The 18,472-nt window shown below is 35.3% G+C and overlaps 1 protein-coding gene across 1 annotated transcript; it reads left to right on the forward strand.

Moving 5' to 3' along the window:
• Positions 1 to 126: 126 nt before the first annotated feature.
• On the forward strand, positions 127 to 15,282 carry HEMC (hydroxymethylbilane synthase). The gene is made up of 6 exons (XM_022043992.2): positions 127 to 312; positions 1,047 to 1,299; positions 4,831 to 5,236; positions 6,332 to 6,538; positions 14,681 to 14,858; positions 14,983 to 15,282. The coding sequence occupies exons 2-6, from the start codon at positions 1,061 to 1,063 to the stop codon at positions 15,093 to 15,095; spliced, it is 1,143 nt and encodes a 380-aa protein (XP_021899684.1). The 5' UTR covers positions 127 to 312; positions 1,047 to 1,060; the 3' UTR covers positions 15,096 to 15,282.
• Positions 15,283 to 18,472: the final 3,190 nt, after the last annotated feature.

Consider the following 18,472-nt stretch of genomic DNA (forward strand, 5'->3'; position numbering starts at 1 on the left):
TTAAATAGTTAAGCAAAACCTTAATTACATATTTTATCAAAGAAAATAAAATATTAGACTAATTGCAGTTTTATTGAAAAGAGTGAAGTCAGAATCGGATAGAAAGAACCGTAGGAGAAATAAGTGAGTCCTCGCAAAATATCGTTATCCTATCCGTTGCATCCTCTCGAGCAGACAAATATCGCTATTACTCTCTCCTATTTCTCCTCTGCTATAAACTTGAAATCCTGTCAACGTAGGTGTCTGTCTCTGTTTTTTCTGGCCTCTGCTGTTTCTCTTAATTCACCAAGAAGCTTCGTCAACGGTATTTCGGTATGTGAATCCGGTCATGGATTTCTAATGGAACTTCTTAAATACCAGATCTGTATCTTGTAAGATGGTTTGTAAGTCGTTTCTTTGGATCTAATGTCTACTAAGGTAGCTTATCTGTTACTATTCATGCTTGCTTCTGCTGATTGATGTCCATTTCCTTGTATTCTTGCTGTAGCACGTAAGATTTTGTAGTTAAAGGTTTCTTTCAGTGCTTTGAGTAACTTATCTGTTACGATTAAGCCTAACCACAGTGAAAAACTATAATTTGTGGTTATTTTAATTTTTTGAACTTATATCTCTACGTGCTTACCTTTTATATTGGTGTCTAGCGGCACTTTAAATGCAGGTGATATGAATGTCGTTTTCACACTAGCAGCTAGATTACAATACAATTAATTGTTTATGTATTAACTCGTCGAGCAGGAAGGGTGCCTATCATCCTTCTTTTCCTATTTTAATATTCCAAGCTTATATTTACGAAATTGAATGAAATGTGGGTGATTTTCTTTGGTGTTTAGCCAGACTGTTATTTGGGATAGTGACTGTTTAGTTATCTAGTTTCACTTTGTGAAATTTAGTAGTTTAGTTTGAATTACTTTTTTGTTTTCTGCTTCTGCATGCTGAACTAAGTTTTTGTGTAATTTTGTGCGGGAATCACTATGAATTAATAGATACCTATATTTTTCTATACATACAACCTTTTTATTCAATTCTCTCTGTCATTCCCTGTGCAGGCTTATCCACATTAATGGAGACGTTGTCTTCTCTTTGTACATACCATTGTGGTCTTCTGCCACGGAGCTCTGCTTCCCCTGTCAACTTTTGCACCTTTGGGTCAGTTTCTGTTCTTGGGTTCTTTTTGCCAAGTTTCAAGACTCAAGAGTTGCCTAGCTGTAGTCGAAAGCAAAGCTTTAGAGTGACAAGGGCTTGTGTTGCTGTTGAACAGAAGACCCAGACTGCATTAATTAGAATTGGTACCCGAGGAAGGTACCCTTTGTTTCCATTTATCTTAGCTTCAATTACTATTTTGGCTTTGCTTTTTGTTTAGGTAGCTTGTTCAGGTTCTGCAGCCACGTGTGAACTATTGATGTTAGGGTTTAAATTCATTTTGTTTTGCCTAGTTTGCTAACTGCAGTGTCACTTCTGTACCTCTTGATTCGACGGTCACATTCTGATAGTTGATCTCTCTATCACTATTAATTTACCACAACTTGCTTGAAATTCATATATTGGATTATCTTCATATGTGAAATCTTCTATGTTCTTCACTTGGTTTCTTCTTCTTGATTAATGTTGTGTGAGAAATGCAAGTACTTGGTAGAAGTCTTAAAGAGAGAAGGTTCTACGTGCGAGTATGTTCCTTATCACATTTAGTTTTCTAAGAAATTCTTGCATCTTGGGCTCCCTAGCCATGTCGATACCTCACCAAAATAGTTCTTGGTGATTGAATGAAAACCTTTGGCATTGTTCAAGTTAGAGTTTTCTGACTTCTTGATGTTAATAGGAACAGTGAGGGCAATGGATTTTCATTTTATTTGTATAATTTAGAAATTAGGTTATTTGTTTGTCTCTGTGCAATTTCTCTTTTTCTTGGGTAAGAAGGTAGTGTTGGTATACTAGCCTTGCAATTCTATGTGTAGCAAGGAAGTGAATGAGGTTCAACTTTTTTCAATGTTTGAACTATGATTGCCGACAGTTGATGGTTTCAAATAACGTGTGCATTATTCAGTATAGATAAGCGTTGGTTTTTATGTTTTGCTAGCTTTAGAGTAACTAGAAGCATTCTCATGTGAAGCACAAGGTGAAACTTTGGGGTAAAGATTCTTTTCGCAATGTATTTGAGAGAAGGGATACACTCGTGAAGGAGTTCCATTTTATTGTACTAAATAGGATTTTTCAAGTCTTTATATCTATAAAGAATATGTTTCTAGAAACTTAAATAAGCTTGACTTTTTCAATCTTTTGATGACAAAAATAAACTTGGAGGTAAAGGTGAAGTAGTTCAATGGATAAAGGAAGGGATGATAATACCAAGTCCCCTAGCATTGCTAGCCACCATCACAGATGTAGCTTTTTGTGTCTTTGATGTCAACACTTGGTAAGCTTCTTGAGATTGATAATGAATTAAGGAATGACATCAATGATTATTTGAAGCTCTTTATTGCGAGCTGATTCAATGGGGCTCTGAATTGGATGGTTCAGATTTCACTTCTTTGAATTATTTAGAGAGCAAATGGATGAAGGAGCCTTCGTAGAGGAGATATACATCGCTTTAACCATGTGCAATGAGAAGAAATTCCTTTGCTTGCGTACTTGGTTTCTTGATGGCTTCTCTTTAGAATTTCTTGATCATTGTGAAGGGTGACATTTTAGAAATGGTTGAGGAATTTCTTAGAAATTGTGAGTTCGTTTCTAGTTTGAACTTTACCTTCTTCGTCTTGATTCCCGAAGATGTAGGTGCTATGGATGTTAGAGCATCAAGGCCATCAATTTAGCTGGGTGTGGCTATAAGTTGGTAGCTAAAGTCCTCAGTGATTGGTTGAGCCATGCCGTGGGCCAAGTGGTTGGGGAAGTGCATCAAGCTTTTGTAGAAGAGCAACAAACCCCTAATGCCTCATTAATTGATTAATGAAATGGTCATTTACTTATGCAAGAAGGGGAAAGTGGGTCTCTCTTATGCAAGCTTGACATCAAGAAGGGTATGATCGCTTGTCTTGGGGTTTCCTTTTTTATTTGGAGCAGCATATAAGGTTTGTGGGTAGGTAGTCCTAGGGTGATCATTGGTACATGTCTATACTTTTGTAGTGTTGATCAATGGGGTCGTCCAAATTTTTTCAAGTCCTCCAAGGACCTTAGGCAAAATGGTTCTTCCTCTTCTTCTTTGTTATGGAAGCTTTCGACAAAATTGTTTTAAGATTTAGATTGGAAAATGTGTTCCATGATTTGACTATCAGGGAAGGGGAGAGCAAACTCTAGGGACAACTTCCATTTTAGAAATGATCAGAAGAAGCAGTGAAGACAGAGCCTATCTCTCTCTTTCTCTTCCTTTCCTTTGGCAGAGCTACTACTACAGGCCATTCTCCACCGGTTTCTTCCTAGTGCTTGATGGGTTATCCGAACTTGAGTGGACAACTTTAAAATGATCCTCACTTATGTCCTGCTCCTCACTTCTGTCCTTTCCACCTTATACATCCCATCTTTTGATTTCATCTTCTTTCAGTTCACTTTTGAGTGCTGACTGTCAACATGATGTTCTAAGGTGTTCAGGCATTTCAGTTAAGAAGAAAGTCCATCTGAATAAATTGTCATAGAATCATCTGATCTGGGCTTTAAAACCTACTTTTTAACAGTCTTCTTAATAGGCTGGAGTTGATTTTGCCCTCTTTCAGATCTGGTCAATTTTTAAATTTTTAATAAAAATTATTTTAAAGTAACTTTATCGTTGAAAATAATTTTTGAATATATGAAAATTTATTTAAGTAATAGAAATATTTTGTTAATAATTGGTACTAATAAAAATTATATAAAATTACTTTATTAAATAATAAAATATAGAAAGTTATTTTAAAATTATTTAAAAATATTTTTTGTCCATCTTCACCATGGGGAAAAAATTAAATAAATTATTCAAATAAATAGTTTTTAAAAAATTATTTAAAGGTTTTTGAATAAATTATTTTTTATAGTTTTCATTGACATCAATTATTAATTCATCTAATAAATTTTATATATTTTATTATTTAAATAAGTTGTTAAAGCTATTATGGTGATTTCTCGTTGCTGTTAAATTTATCACCAAAGTTTATCAGTAGGATGTAAAATAGGGAGTTTCCTGAGCAGCTTTTGAAAGTAGGGTGGTCTTTTATATTATATCCGTCATCTAGGTGACGAATACCAAATTTTGAAGGGAGGGAGGGGTTTGTATAATTTTCTCAAACTAAAGGAAAGATCAGTCAATCATCTCCATAAATCAGGATTTTCAAGAAAACCTATGAATATGGACAAAAAGGAAAGAGAACATCAAAGAAACTAGGCCCAATCTAATTATATGTGAGGACACACTACATGTATATATATCAATATGTGTGTATGTTGGGACAATCAAACATATGAAATTGTTCATTACTGTGTACAGATGAGATTGAATAAATGGATGTGATACAATATTTTGATTTTCATCATTTTGCTCAAAATGTTAATGTGATTATATTTTCTATATTCATGTAGTTATCTATAACTATGTACTCATAAGCTGATGGCAGTGATGAATTCCTTGGTGCCATTTATTTAATTTAGACTCTTCAAAGAATTTGTTCAAACATCATGAACAAAAAGAAATTATGTTAATTCTTTGAAATTAAAAAATCAGCAAGGCTGTGGCATGTGAAGCAAGTGATATACTTCTTCTTTTGCTCTTGCATTACCTGAGTAACATTTCTTCCCCTATAATTCTTTCATCAGTTGTACTCGATTGGCTCTTTTTGTTTGTTGTTTATATTCTTTTAAAATGTAGGGCAGCCCACTAGCACTTGCTCAGGCTTACGAGACACGGGACAAACTCATGGCAATACATCCGGAGCTAGCTGAAGAAGGGGCTATTAAAATTGAAATAATAAAAACAACAGGTGATAAAATCCTAACCCAACCACTTGCAGACATAGGTGGGAAGGGACTGTTCACAAAAGAAATAGATGAAGCACTAATAAATGCTGAAATCGACATTGCTGTCCACTCAATGAAAGATGTTCCCACTTATTTACCAGAGAAGACAATTCTTCCTTGCAACCTTCAACGTGAGGATGTCCGAGATGCATTTATTTCCTCTGGTGCAGCTTCCCTAGCTCAGCTTCCAGCAGGCAGTGTTATTGGTACTGCTTCACTGAGAAGGAAATCTCAAATACTTCATAGATATCCATCTCTCAGCGTAAGTTACTCTGACTATTACATTTTACATGAGATTGCTTTTATTTTGCCAGAGTGCAATTTCCTTATGGAAGTGTGAATAGTCAAGGTCACTGAATGTTAACAAGGAATATAAGACTAGCTCCATCACAGTATGCCCTTCTTCATCTGTCCTACATAGACAGCTATAAGATTGCAATCATGATATACAGACTACATAATATGAGATTTCAAGGGATACAGCTGCTTTATTTATGATAATAAGATGTACAGAGATTTGTCAAGCTACATGCTTTGTACGAGTGATAGCATTTATGTAAATTAGTATTTTTCCCTTTTTGCAACAGAATGGTTTTTAGGTATGGAAGTTTTCCCCAGTCTTAGGACATGACCATCCTTTGCAAGGAAATGTTGGTTTCTTAAATATAAGTGTCTTCAATCTGCTATTTCACTTTTTTTTTTTTTTTTATTGGATTGGTTTTGGTTGAATGATTGATTACATGCTATAATTAAATGCAAACAGAAAAAAATATTTCTCTTCTTTTATGGATTTCTTTTGGTACTTTTTATGTATTGGTTATTCATAGGTCTATGTTTTTTTTCCCTCTAGTAACAGATTTAATGTTCAATGAGATTGGGAAAGCCTGTGTGAAACAAATGTTTGCTTGTGAGAAAATGTTCCAGGGAAGGATCCTCTTGTGGAACTGGTGTACATTTTTTTCTTCTTATTTGCAGATCCATTTAATCTGGCTGGAAGAATAGAATTTATTTTACAAATTACATTCTGTGTGCTTGTTAGGGTTTATGCAAAGCATTGTTGACGCATATTTACATCTGCCAGGCTACAGGTAAAATGAAGGAGGTTCAATACATGTTTGTGCATACTTAGCAGCATTATCTCTATCTCATTTCTTTTTCAAATAAAAAGTCTATCAATGATATTAAATCATTGGCACTAAGGAGATGCCACCCATGTACTAAAATATTCGCAAATTAGCGAGTATATCTATGATATTTCAAAAATCCTCCATCCTATTTCTTATCTGCATTCATCTGGTTTCTTTATTTCTTTGTTTCTTATATGTGTTTTTGTTTTTATTTTTTTTCCCATTTACAGGTACAAGAAAACTTCCGAGGAAATGTTCAGACACGGTTGAAAAAGCTTCATGAGGGGAAGGTCCAAGCAACTTTATTGGCATTAGCTGGACTTAAGCGACTGAATATGACGGAACATGTGACTTCTATTCTAACAATTGATGAAATGCTTCCAGCTGTTGCTCAAGGGGCAATCGGGATTGCATGCAGAAGCAATGATGATAAAATGGTAAGTTTGAGTCTTTTTTCTTGTCTTCAGTTGTCATGTTAAATGATCTTGTTTGTCATGTAAAGTCAAATAGGCTACTTGTCTGGCCTACTCATGTTAGGTTCATGGTGATGGTGAAATGACTTGACAATGTTAGAGCCTGTGAAGTGGCAGGCCTAGTACTTTGTTTGTTTTCTCATTCCATCAGAATTAGATATCGGATTAAAGAAATTTGATTTGTTAGTTTCTCTTAGACTGGTGACTAGAGTTGGTAGAGGTGGCAGGTCCTTTTCTGTTTAGGGAGAGTTTTACTTGTCCAAATGAATATTGGAGCTATTAGAATTTGAAGCATCTAAATGCAAACGATCTGCAAATCATAGGCATACTGTTGCAAGTACAAAAATGGCAGAATACAGAAGAATAATTAACATTATTGATTTCATGAGCTTTTCTCAATGGATTTTACCTAGGGGGACCCACTTTCCCCTTTGCTTTTCATCGTGGTTATGGAAGTTTTGAATAAAATATTGATAAGAGTCTGAGAATGTAACTTGTTTGGAGGATTAAGAGTGGAAGTGGGGGATAATGTGGAGGAGGTGATACACTTATTCTTTGCTAATGACACTATGTTATTTTGTGAGTCGGATTGGGAGTATTACTCAATCCCAAATATGTTCTAACGGGCTTTCAAGTGGGTATCAGGACTCGGTATCAACTTGACTAAATCAGAGATGGTGAAGTTAGGGAGTGACAGAGGCTCGGAAGGCTCGGCAAGGGTTTTGGGTTGCAAAATGGTCAGATTACCTATCAGATACTTGAGTTTGCCTCTTGGTGCAAACTATAAGAATGTGAAGACATGGAATCCAATGGTGAATAGGTTTGAACAAAGACTTGTAGGGTAGAAGTAAGACCTTTCATAAGGGGAAAGACTCACTCTCATTAAAAGTAAGCTGAGTAACTTGCCTATTTACTATATATCCATATTGACCATTCTGGCAAGTGTAGCCAAAAGACTACAAGCATTTCAAAGCAAGTCCCTTTGGGGAGATGCGGAAGATAGAAGAAGATGTCATCTGGTTACATGGAACGAGCTCAAGAAACCACTTCCCCTTGGTGGTTTGTGTCTAAGGGTAGTGGTGGAAACGAATGAAGCGTTGCAAGGTACGTAGTTATGGAGGTTTATGATGGATGAGGGAGCTTTCTAGAGAAGGATTGTTACAGCAAAATTCGGTACTGAAGAGAAAGGATGGTCCACCAAAATGGTATCAAGATTGTATGGTTAGAGTTTGTAGAAAAAGATAGGGGTAGGAAGGGAAAAGTTGCAGGCTTGTATTAGATGGAAAGTTGGTAGGATAGAATCACATTTTGGGAAGATCAGTGGATGGAAGGAGGCATCCTCAAAGATCAATATCCCCAAATTTTCACCATAACTCAACAGAAAGCTATAAAGATATACGATTGTTACATCAAAATTGAAGGGGGAGGGGGGAGAAGGAGTGATAAGTTTTGGTTTCAAAGAACTTGAATGATTGGGAAGTAGATGAATATGAGAAGATGTTGAGCACTCTTTTATTGATAATGTTGGATGATAGTAATGATAGAGCTTAGTGGAGCCTTACTAAGAATAGATCCTTCACGGTCTCGTCTTTCTACAAGCAGTTGCTTGTCCAAGTGTGATGATAATGGTATTAGAATCCCAGATAGACTAATTTGGAAGGTAAGAGTTTCTCCACAAGTTTAATTTTTTGCGTGGGAGACTAGTAAGGCGTGTATCTTAACAATAGACAAATTTGGAAGGGGGAGCGGGGAGAAGGAGTGATAAGTTTTGGTTTCAAAGAACTTGAATGATTGGGAAGTAGATGAATATGAGAAGATGTTGAGCACTCTTTTATTGATAATAGTGGATGATAGTAATGATAGAGCTTAGTGGAGCCTTACTAAGAATAGATCCTTCACGGTCTCGTCTTTCTACAAGCAGTTGCTTGTCCAAGTATGATGATAATGGTATTAGAATCCCAGATAGACAAATTTGGAAGGTAAGAGTTCCTCCACGAGTTTAATTTTTTGCATGGGAGACTAGTAAGGCGTGTATCTTAACAATAGACAAGCTGAGGAGAAGGGATACGTTTTTGATGAATGTTCGTCATTTTTGCAGAAGGGTAGAGGAGAATTGTAACCATGTATTGTTGTAGTGTTTGATGGTGTACAAGTTGTGGTCTATGGTTTATGGGCTGTTAGGTATCAATTGGGTAATGGTAAGATCAATGAGAAATGAGATCTGGGCATGGAGGGACATCATGAGCAGGAGTAAACATGCAAACATGACATCAGTCAATTTTTTGGATAGTGCGGAAGGAGAGGAGCAGAAGAGCTTCTGATGGGGTGGATGATGTGAACGAGTTTGATTTACTTGAAAACAGATGATTCTAGACCCTTGGATTTTTGTTATTGGGTTATACTCCATCGTTGATGCAGGATTTAGGGGACCTAATTGATAAATCGATAGATTTATAAATAGTTTTGTATATGAGTTGGCACCCATTTGGTGCCGATATTAATATAATACTTTGTATTTTTTATTTAAAAAAAAAAATGTTAATTTTTGTTGACTTGTGGTGAATATTTGCTGGCGAGAAACCGCAGGATATTTCACTCCATGAGCTGCAGAAGAGGTAATGTTCTTGGTCATCTTATGGGCCAAAGCTCATGGGAATTATTCCGATGTAGCGAGGAAGCTGTAATTGGAATTGGGAGGTGGTCACTTATTTTCTATAGGTGGCTTTGGCTGCTTTGATTTTTCTGCAATTGTTTCTTTTATTTACATTCTTTGAGGATGTTTTATTCTCTATTTATGTATTTTTTTCTCCCTTTTCCTAATAATACTTTTTTTTCTACAAAAAGACATTCTAATTACATTGTTCTCGCTAAAAAACTTTTGTCTTTATTAATCCAATGAAACCTAGGATAAAAACAGTTCACATTCTACATAATATGGTTCTCACTAAAAAGTTTTTTACATAAACAACAACGAAGAGAGCATTATAAAAATTAATTTCTATTGGATTATCAAGATGAAATAAAAAACTAATAAAAATGTTGCAAAATAAAATATCTTTGCAAAGGTTTCCTCTAAGGCTTCCTTCGTCTTTGTAGCTTGTACTCAAAGGAAAACAAGTAGAAATTTAGATTATTAGGTTAAGCAATCATAGGAAAAATAAAATCAAGCACTAAACTTTCGTAGCCACATTTGGAAACTGTTAATGTGTCTTGAATTTTGGTAATATTTATTTATGTTCTGAAAGATAATTTATATGAGTTTTCTTTATATTTATACTGGAAAATATTTGATATATATCTTAGAGAGTTTTTGTTTATGAAAAACTCTATTAGTCTTTTTATAAATCGATTTGCTAATCTATTGGTAATGTACTCTCTTTTAATCATAGTAGAATATTTTTCTTACTGATCTTACCTGTGAATGTATGCACATTGGCGAACCACGTAAAATCTTGTGTTGTTTTCTTTTTTGTTTTTACTCTGTTTGTGATTGTGCATGCTTGAGAGATTAATTTTTCCAACAAATGGTATCAGAATCCAAGTTTTGTGAGAAAACTTGCTAAGAGAGAGAGAGAGAGAGAAAGAGAGAGAGAGAGAGAGAGAGTGTGTGTGTACAAATCTGATATGATCAAGCCCCATTGTAGATTAGATCAGAGAAAGAGGAAATAGAGGCGACATCCACCATGGGCGGTGGATCATATTAAATCTGCGCGAGGAGTGGTGGGTTTTCAAAGAAGAAGAATCGACCTCCCATGCGGTTTGGAACTAGAAGGTCTGCAGGCGATGATGGCTGACAAGGGTGTCTAGAAGCTCGCCGAATCTGTAAGGAGGAAGGAGCTGCAGATGGTTCCGTTTCGGCCAAAAATAAAAGAAGAGGCTCGCGATCTGACCGGAGTTGCAGTTATGCACAACAAATGGACGGAGAGAAGCCATACGAAGCCGTCTGTGCGCGAAACCAGAGCCGGAGAGGGAGAACGCGCGTCGGAGAAGACGAACCAACGCGCGACACCTAGTTGGCATGAGGCCCGATTTGCAGTGTTCCTGGCAGTTTTTCGGTACATATTCACTAGATTCGTGCTGAATCCGTCGAGTCGCACGATTCTATGCGTTTTTTGGTGTTTTCTAGCATCTGGCAAGTGGCAATTGGTGGTGGCACATGAGAGCTCCAGCGATGCGGATGTGATTGTGCGTGGAGGAGCGTGCAGCAGTGACTCATCGTGAGTGGTTTTTTTTATTTTGTAGCAGTGTTATTTCTCTCTGTTTGGTTTTTTAGTGCATAGTTTAAAAATTTGAGATGACATCCATAAAGTATAAGATAGAGAAGTTTGACAGTGGTACAAGTTTTAGTTTGTAGAAAATTAGAATGAAATCGTCCCTGATTCTACAATGCTTATGGGGGGCAATTGAAAAAAGATATCTTGAGAGTATTAGAGAGTCGGGAAAGACAAATATATAGGATAGAGTCTTATGTGCGATTTTTATAAGTGTCAATGACAATATTGTATGGGAGATTGCTGAAAAGATTTCAACTTCAGCTGCGTGGAAAAAATTGGAAGAGTTGTACTCTATAAAATCGCTGACGAACTGCCTTGATTTAAAGAAAAAATTATACAATTTCAGAATGAGTGAAGGTACGCCCATTAAACAACATCTTGATGAGTTTAATTCTTTAATTATGGATTTAAATAACATAAATATTAAGATTGAAAATAAGGATCAGACATTGATTGTTTTGTGTTCATTACCATCTTTTTATAAGATTTTTAAAACTAATATTTCAGTAGATGATATTAGCAATGCACTAAAATTAAAAGAGTTTTAAAAGAACCTTACCGAGTATAGAACAGAAGAGAAATGTTTGATAAGAAGGGAAAAGACACAGAGAATGGACAAATTAAAATCTAGAAGTAAAAAAAGAAACTGTTGTGAGTGTGGGGAGAAGGGTCATTCTAGGAGAGATTGTTATATGCTGAAAAGAGGAAAAACAAAAAGAGTTCTGCAAATATAGTTGATATAGATAATTCTGATGATAGTGAGAATAACAATGTTGGGATACTTCTATCTGTGAATTCGGATCATATCAAGAATTCCTGAATTCTTGATTTTGGTGCTACATTTTACATGTGTTCACATAGACATTGGTTGGTTATTTACAAGTAGATGAGTGGTACCGTATATATGGAAGATGACTGTTCATTATCTGTAGCCGGGATTGATAATATCAAATTAAGAATGTTTGATGGTATCATCAGAACTATTGAGTGTTGGCATGTTCATTATCTGTAGCCGGGATTGATAATATCATATTAAGAATGTTTGATGGTATCATCAGAACTATTATGTATTGGCATGTTCCTCAAATGAAGAGAAATCTAATTTCTCTTTCTATATTGGCGACTTAGGGTTGTAAATACTATGTAGAGAATGGTACTCTTAAAGTGTGTAAAGGCTCCAAAATACTCATGAAAGACAGTTTGAAATCTAGATTGTATGTTCTTTAGGGAAATGTAGTTTTAGGAAAAGTTACTATAGCATTAGGGAGCAGTAATTAGAATCAGTTGTGACATTTACGTTTGGGTCATATGAATGACAAAAGATTATCTGTTTTGAGCAGACAGAGCTTGTTGAATAGATATAAAGAAGGAGATTTGGATTTCTATGAACATTGTGTATTTGACAAGCATATCAGAGTGAAATTCAACAAAAAGGTAGTGCACAAGATTAGAGATAAGTTGGATTATATTCATTCTGACTTATGAGGTTTATACAGAGCTTTATTCAAAAATGGTGGCAAGTATTTCATGATATTGATTGATGATTACTTTAGAAAGGTATGAATGTATTTTTTGAAATCTAAGGAAGAGGTATTTTCAACATTTGTCAAATGAAAGACTATAATTGAGAAGCAGACAGAGAGGAAGATTAAGTGTCTTAGGACTAACAATCGGTTGAAATTTTGCAATCGTGAGTTTGATAATTTTTGTAGTATGGAAGGAAGAGTGAGACACCGCACTTGTATTGGGACATTATAATAGAATTGTATTGCAGAAATATGATGCTTTGTGATAGGGCACGAAACATGTTGTCTCATTCAGATGTAGGACATAAATTTTGGGCTGAGACTGTGAATACTGTTAGTTTCTTGGTTAATAGATCTCCATCCACAACTATTGAGAGTAAAACTCCTTTTAAGATATAGTCTAGGTCACATATTGATTACTCTCAGTTGAAAGTGTTTGGTTGTCCTGCTTATACTCATGTTAGGGATGGTAAGATTGAGTCGAGGGTAAAGAAGTGCATATTTCTAGGGTATACATCTGGAATGAAAGACTACAAGTTGTAGTGTAGTGATATTAAGTCTTCAGGGTTGATTATCAGAAAAGATGTGATATTTAATGAGTCTGCTTCACTAGACAGTCAGAAGGGGAAGATCATAGCAGAATCAGATCACGGTGTCAGAAAACAAGCAGAGTTAGAAGTTTAGTCCAATGGTTTAGGGAATAAAGTGCATGATCTTAATCAAGAAGGTGATAATGCACCTGATCGACAACGACCATATAGTATTGCAACAGACTGGGAGAGAAAACAGATTAGATGACCTCAGAGTTATGAGAATCTAGTTGCATATAACTTATTAGTTAGGTCAGTTGATTTGCAAGAACCGGGGAGTTTAGATGTAGATAAGATGATTGGTGTTGTGTGTGAAGAACTTGATGGTAGTTATCATTTTGTTCAAAGATCATATAGCAAGTTTAGGTGCGGTCTAGACTTAGCTGAAGTATATGATACTCAATAGCGTCCCAGTGGAAGCATGTTGGCAAGACGATGCGACAAAACGGTTAGTTGCTTTGATGATAGAGGGAATTCAAGTCAAGGGAAAGATTTGTTAATGTGTCTTGAATTTTAGTAATATTTATTTATATTCTGATGGATAATTTATATGGGTTTTATTTGTATTTATCATGAAAATTATATATCTTAAAGAGTTTTTGTTTGTGAAAAATTTTGCTAGTCTCTTTATAAATAAGTTTACTAACCTATTGGTGATATATTCTCTTTTGATCATAGTGAAATATTTTTCTTACTGGTTTTACCCGTGAATGTAGATACACTGGCGAATTACATAAAATCCTGTGTTGTTTTATTTTCTACTTTTAGTTTGTTTGTGATTATGCATGCTTCAGAAATTAATTTTCTCAAGAGAAGCTATTAATGTATACTTGTAATGAATTAAATGCTGTAACTAAAACATTTTAATTAATGATGTATATCAACTTGGAGAAATAAGTATGAAATTACCTTTTTTTTCTTGATTGAGAGTTAAATATACTATTGTTTACCAAGAAAGCTCCATATTTTTGTTGCATGTTGACTCAATGAACCTATAGTAGTATGCTTCATCTCTATAAACGTTAATTTGCAGCTCGACAGCAGCAAATTTTGAGATTGTGGGAGGATGGTAGTTTTGTTTGTTGTTATTTCATCTTCACTGTAGACTGGAGATTCTGTGATATGTGATTCAGTTTTATCCTCTGGAGACAGATTTGTGACATATGTTATTCTGTGATATGTGATTCAGTTTTTGCTATTGAAAGTGGATTTTTATAACCTACCAATCTGTTTGGATATTTTATTCGAAATGTTTGGCTGAGGGTGACTCTCCTTCGATTATATTTTGATGGAGTGGTCTGGACTTAGGAAAGCTATATCGTCTTGCCTCAAGCCATATCTTCTTGCCTCCCAAGTCCTACCGCGCTGGCACTTCTTTTAATGATATTCTGGTTTATGGAATTGCACAGGGTCATTCATGTAAGCACTACGAAAATGCATCTTTAATTATTCACTAAGCACATTCTTGCCAATAAATTCCAAAATGTGCTTCTTTTTGTGAAGACCACTACTTTTGATAGACTGTACACGAGGAATATACTTGAAAACTGAATTTGATCAGCTGAACCTTTGATGTCGCATGTGTGCTAAACTTTGAGAATGCTTTTGATTTTGTTGTTTGGTGATGGTTCGCTTGCACACTGTCTTGCAGAGTCTATATCGGTAGGTTTCTCTTGAATCTTATCTTTTTTTCTTTATTATTTTTCCTTTGCACAGGCAAGATACTTAGCCTCATTGAATCATGAAGAAACAAGATTAGCAGTTGCATGTGAGAGGGCTTTTCTAGAGGTCTTGGATGGGTCTTGCCGTACACCTATTGCTGGATATGCTTGCAAGGACGAGCATGGTAATTGCATATTTAAAGGATTGGTGGCTTCTCCAGATGGTACACGTGGTATGTCTATTATCCCCGAGAGAAGATTTGCCTTTCCTATAGCTTACTGTTTCATTGCAAAAGCAGCTGTTGTTATTATTCTTTTCCTGATTATGCTACTTGTTCTTGGTGCACTTTGTATCAGTTCTTGAAACTACTAGAAAGGGTCCATATGCACTTGAAGATATGATTTTGATGGGCAAGGATGCGGGCAAGGAACTTCTTTCTCAAGCAGGACCTGGCTTTTTTGGTTTTTAAATAATATAGCAGTAGTGTGTGGACAATGGGAGGAACTCTAGGCATCATCTTTGATTTTTAGGGATTTAACCAATGATTTTTTTGTCATTCAGCTCCGGTCGTAATTGTATTGCTGAGATTTCAATTTTTCTGTTTACTTTTTGACTCTTATATTGGTAAATCTATTTTGAGCAGATTTGAAGGAACATATATTCCACTTGCATGTTTTGTGGTCCTTTTGCCCTTTATCTTTGTTCTGCAGATCTCGAGGGAATGTCACCGCAATGCTGCCTGCTAAATCACCATTCTGAATTCTTTATGCTCATCCCTCACACCCTCCAGAGATTACCCCAACAACTCCCCCCTCTCTTTCTATCTTTGGAAACTGAGAAAGGAAAAGCAAAAGAAAAGAGCCAAAGTCCAATGATAGATATGTTGCTATTGAAGAAGCTTGATACAACCCTGCAGACCAAGAAAATAATTTGGTTCCCAAATGCAGACTTGAGTCAGATTCTGAAGGAGACTGAAGCTTTGGTGGTGACTATCCTATGTGCAGTCTAAGGCAACAACAAGCTTATCTATTTCATAGAGAAGTACTTCCAAAGACCCACAGAGTTCAAGCATTTGAAAGAGCAACCCAATTGGCACTATCAGCTTTACTATTTTTTTCTCTTTTTTGTCGAGGAGAGGGGGGGGGGAGGGAGGGGAGAGGAGGTTGGAATTCTGGTTTTGTGCGCAAAAAGAAAAAAAAAAGAGCAATATGTTTGAAATTCTGAGGAGGAAATAAGAAAGTTTATTGCTGTCATATGTTTACTAGTTAATGATGAGATGTGCTCAAATTTTACTTTTTTTAGGGACTTCTTGTAGCAGTTCTTATCTTGGATCATATATATATATATATTACTTTATTTTGAAGATTAGTAGGCTTTGGTGTATTGTGCTTGAAAATTTAGAATGAACAGTGAAGAAAGCAAAGAAAGCTCTCCTGATCAATTACAGAAAAAATAGTTCTTTGGCTTGGCTATCATACTCAATAAAGCTTATTTGCTTGCCTCTTCCAACTTCACCACTGGCGTATTTAAGGTTGGTGGTCTATCATTACTCTAATTACTTCCATATTGTATTTGTATATCTTTTCATCCAAGCAACTTCCTTTTAGTTTCCTGGGAGTTTGCATGTTTTCCTGTTTAATTGTATCTCTTATCGGGAAACTGGTGTATTAAATAAGTCACCGAACCAACATATATTTGTACCTTTTTCAAGTAACATGACATTGCCAAGGCTCAGAGAAAGTACCACCCATGTAGAGAAGAGATTCATGAAAGATAGTTAGTTCAGACCTTTGACCAAAATAGTAAGATCTGGAACCAACAGTATACAGGCTTCTTCTTTTTTCCTTTATCCAAATAATTCGGATAATAGCGAAGGAATGTGGGGTGCAAGCTTCTTCCTAGCTTTGCATAATGGAATCTTACACTTTCAACTCTTCTGTATAATCCACACAACTGAGGTTAGGAAGACTGAGTGCTGAATCCTGATATGTTGTTTTTATGATTGAGTTTAATAAACACCTCGTTGAAATCTATATTTCATGAGTTTAAAAGTTAACACCAGGCAAAACACGGTCGGTTAACTAGAGTTTTAAATTACTTCATTTTTATAATGCAGGAACAATCAATCTCCAGAGCTTGAAGGATGTACAGGAACTCATTTACTCGTTGTGGCTGGGATAAAAAAATGTGGAGTGCGTTTTTGGTTAAGTGGCATTGTTGGTTCCCTAAAATAACCTTACTTGCCAAAAAGAGAAGTTTGCCATTAAATTCGTTTATGGCATGGCACACACTGGCCGATCCTAAAGCTGCAGATGAGATTTGAAGTACTCAGCATTAGTATAATAAATATCTATCGTATGCAATATTTATATCAACAGGACACTGCATATAGATATACTGTTGGGCTGCATCATAAGGGAGGAGGGAGTAAGTGGGAATTTGAGTCAGTAGGATAATTTGAAATTTATTTTGAAATTTTAGTGATCATGAAAAACTTATGACTTGTGCTTGTAAGAAAAATAGTTTCGGAACTAAAAGTTTAGTCATAAAAATATAGTTGAAATCTTACAGCTGCGTTATTCATATTCTTTACGGTCATCAATTTTAAAAATTTATGACTTGTTTAACTCTAACCTACATCATGCAATTTTCGAGCTATGAAGAGTTAAGAGTCGTGTAGATTATAAATAAAATAAGTTGGTTACAAAAAATTGACAAAAAGATAATAAAGTTGTCACAATGCTAATGTCATAATAACTCTTTCCTTTCTTGTATACACTTGTTCTTCGTTTTTTATTCCTATGTCTAAACATCATATAATGGTTTTTAATTTAGGGTTTATGAAACTTATCTTTTTGTTCCAGACGTCTCTTTTTTTATGTCCTCTCTTTTTTCTCTTTTATTCGCTTTTTAGAGTTTTTGAGTCTTTTAACAAACTGAAATAATTAACTTTCTATAAATATACACATTGCTGCTCTTTTATGATTACAAAAAGACTTAACAATTTGTAGTAAATTATAAAGTAACTTACAAAATACAAGTACAATTTTTCTTTAGTGCATAACTAAATAGTAATTATTTATTCTTTTGGGTTGGGTATTATGCTGAAACTTGCACAGAAACCTCCTTTTGGAAACCTACGGCTCAACTTCTTTCCATCTTTTGAAATAATTTGTTAATTAGTTTAAATTGAGATTTCCATGATCTGCTCTGATCACACCAAGGGTTACGAACATGTTTACCAAACCAAACCAAACCACCAGCCAATCTTGCACCCAAAGACCTGTTTTTGAGAAAACTCGTAAACTATAAATAATCTTCTTCCTTCTGAGCTCGTGAGAAAAAGCTTTTGCATTTCTTCTCGACCACATCATTTTTCTTTCTTCCGTGCGCCCGCTACACTTTTTTTGAAGTCTTCAGCACCCTTCCACCATATCGAAATTGAAGTCTTATTAATTTTTTCTATTCAAAATTAGTTCAGATAAAATTTCAATTGACGAATAAAATTTAATCTATTAACTTAAATATTACGCATTAAATATATTAATACATAATATTTTTTTATTTATCTACGTATAAATTAATACTATATTAAATGTATGATATTAAAAAAATATTAATTTAGACTGGATCGGATTTTTTCATTTTACTTTTTCCTTCAACATTCAAAAATAGGGTCTATGTTATGGAATGCCCAATCACCACCACGCTCCCTTCCTCTCTTCTTCTTCAATCCAATCCTTGGCTTAATGTCCAATTCTTGGACTCACCCTCCTTCGTTTCTCTCATAGCTCTAGCCTTTGCCCTTGAATGGAGAGGAGGTGGCCTCCCGAACCCCATCGCAGC

This window comes from Carica papaya, chromosome 6 (genome assembly GCF_054855325.1).
Source record: "Carica papaya isolate Zhongbai chromosome 6, ASM5485532v1, whole genome shotgun sequence".
Classification (NCBI taxonomy): Eukaryota; Viridiplantae; Streptophyta; class Magnoliopsida; order Brassicales; family Caricaceae; genus Carica; species Carica papaya.

What these genes read in the sequence shown, in the direction of transcription:
- HEMC (XM_022043992.2), top strand. Translation starts at nt 1,061, where the DNA reads ATGGAGACGTTGTCTTCTCTTTGTACATACCATTGTGGTCTTCTGCCA. An exon ending in AGAATTGGTACCCGAGGAAG is followed by an intron (nt 1,300 to 4,830) that starts GTACCCTTTGTT and finishes AATGTAGGGCAG; the next exon opens with CCCACTAGCACTTGCTCAGG. An exon ending in TTCTCCAGATGGTACACGTG is followed by an intron (nt 14,859 to 14,982) that starts GTATGTCTATTA and finishes ACTTTGTATCAG; the next exon opens with TTCTTGAAACTACTAGAAAG.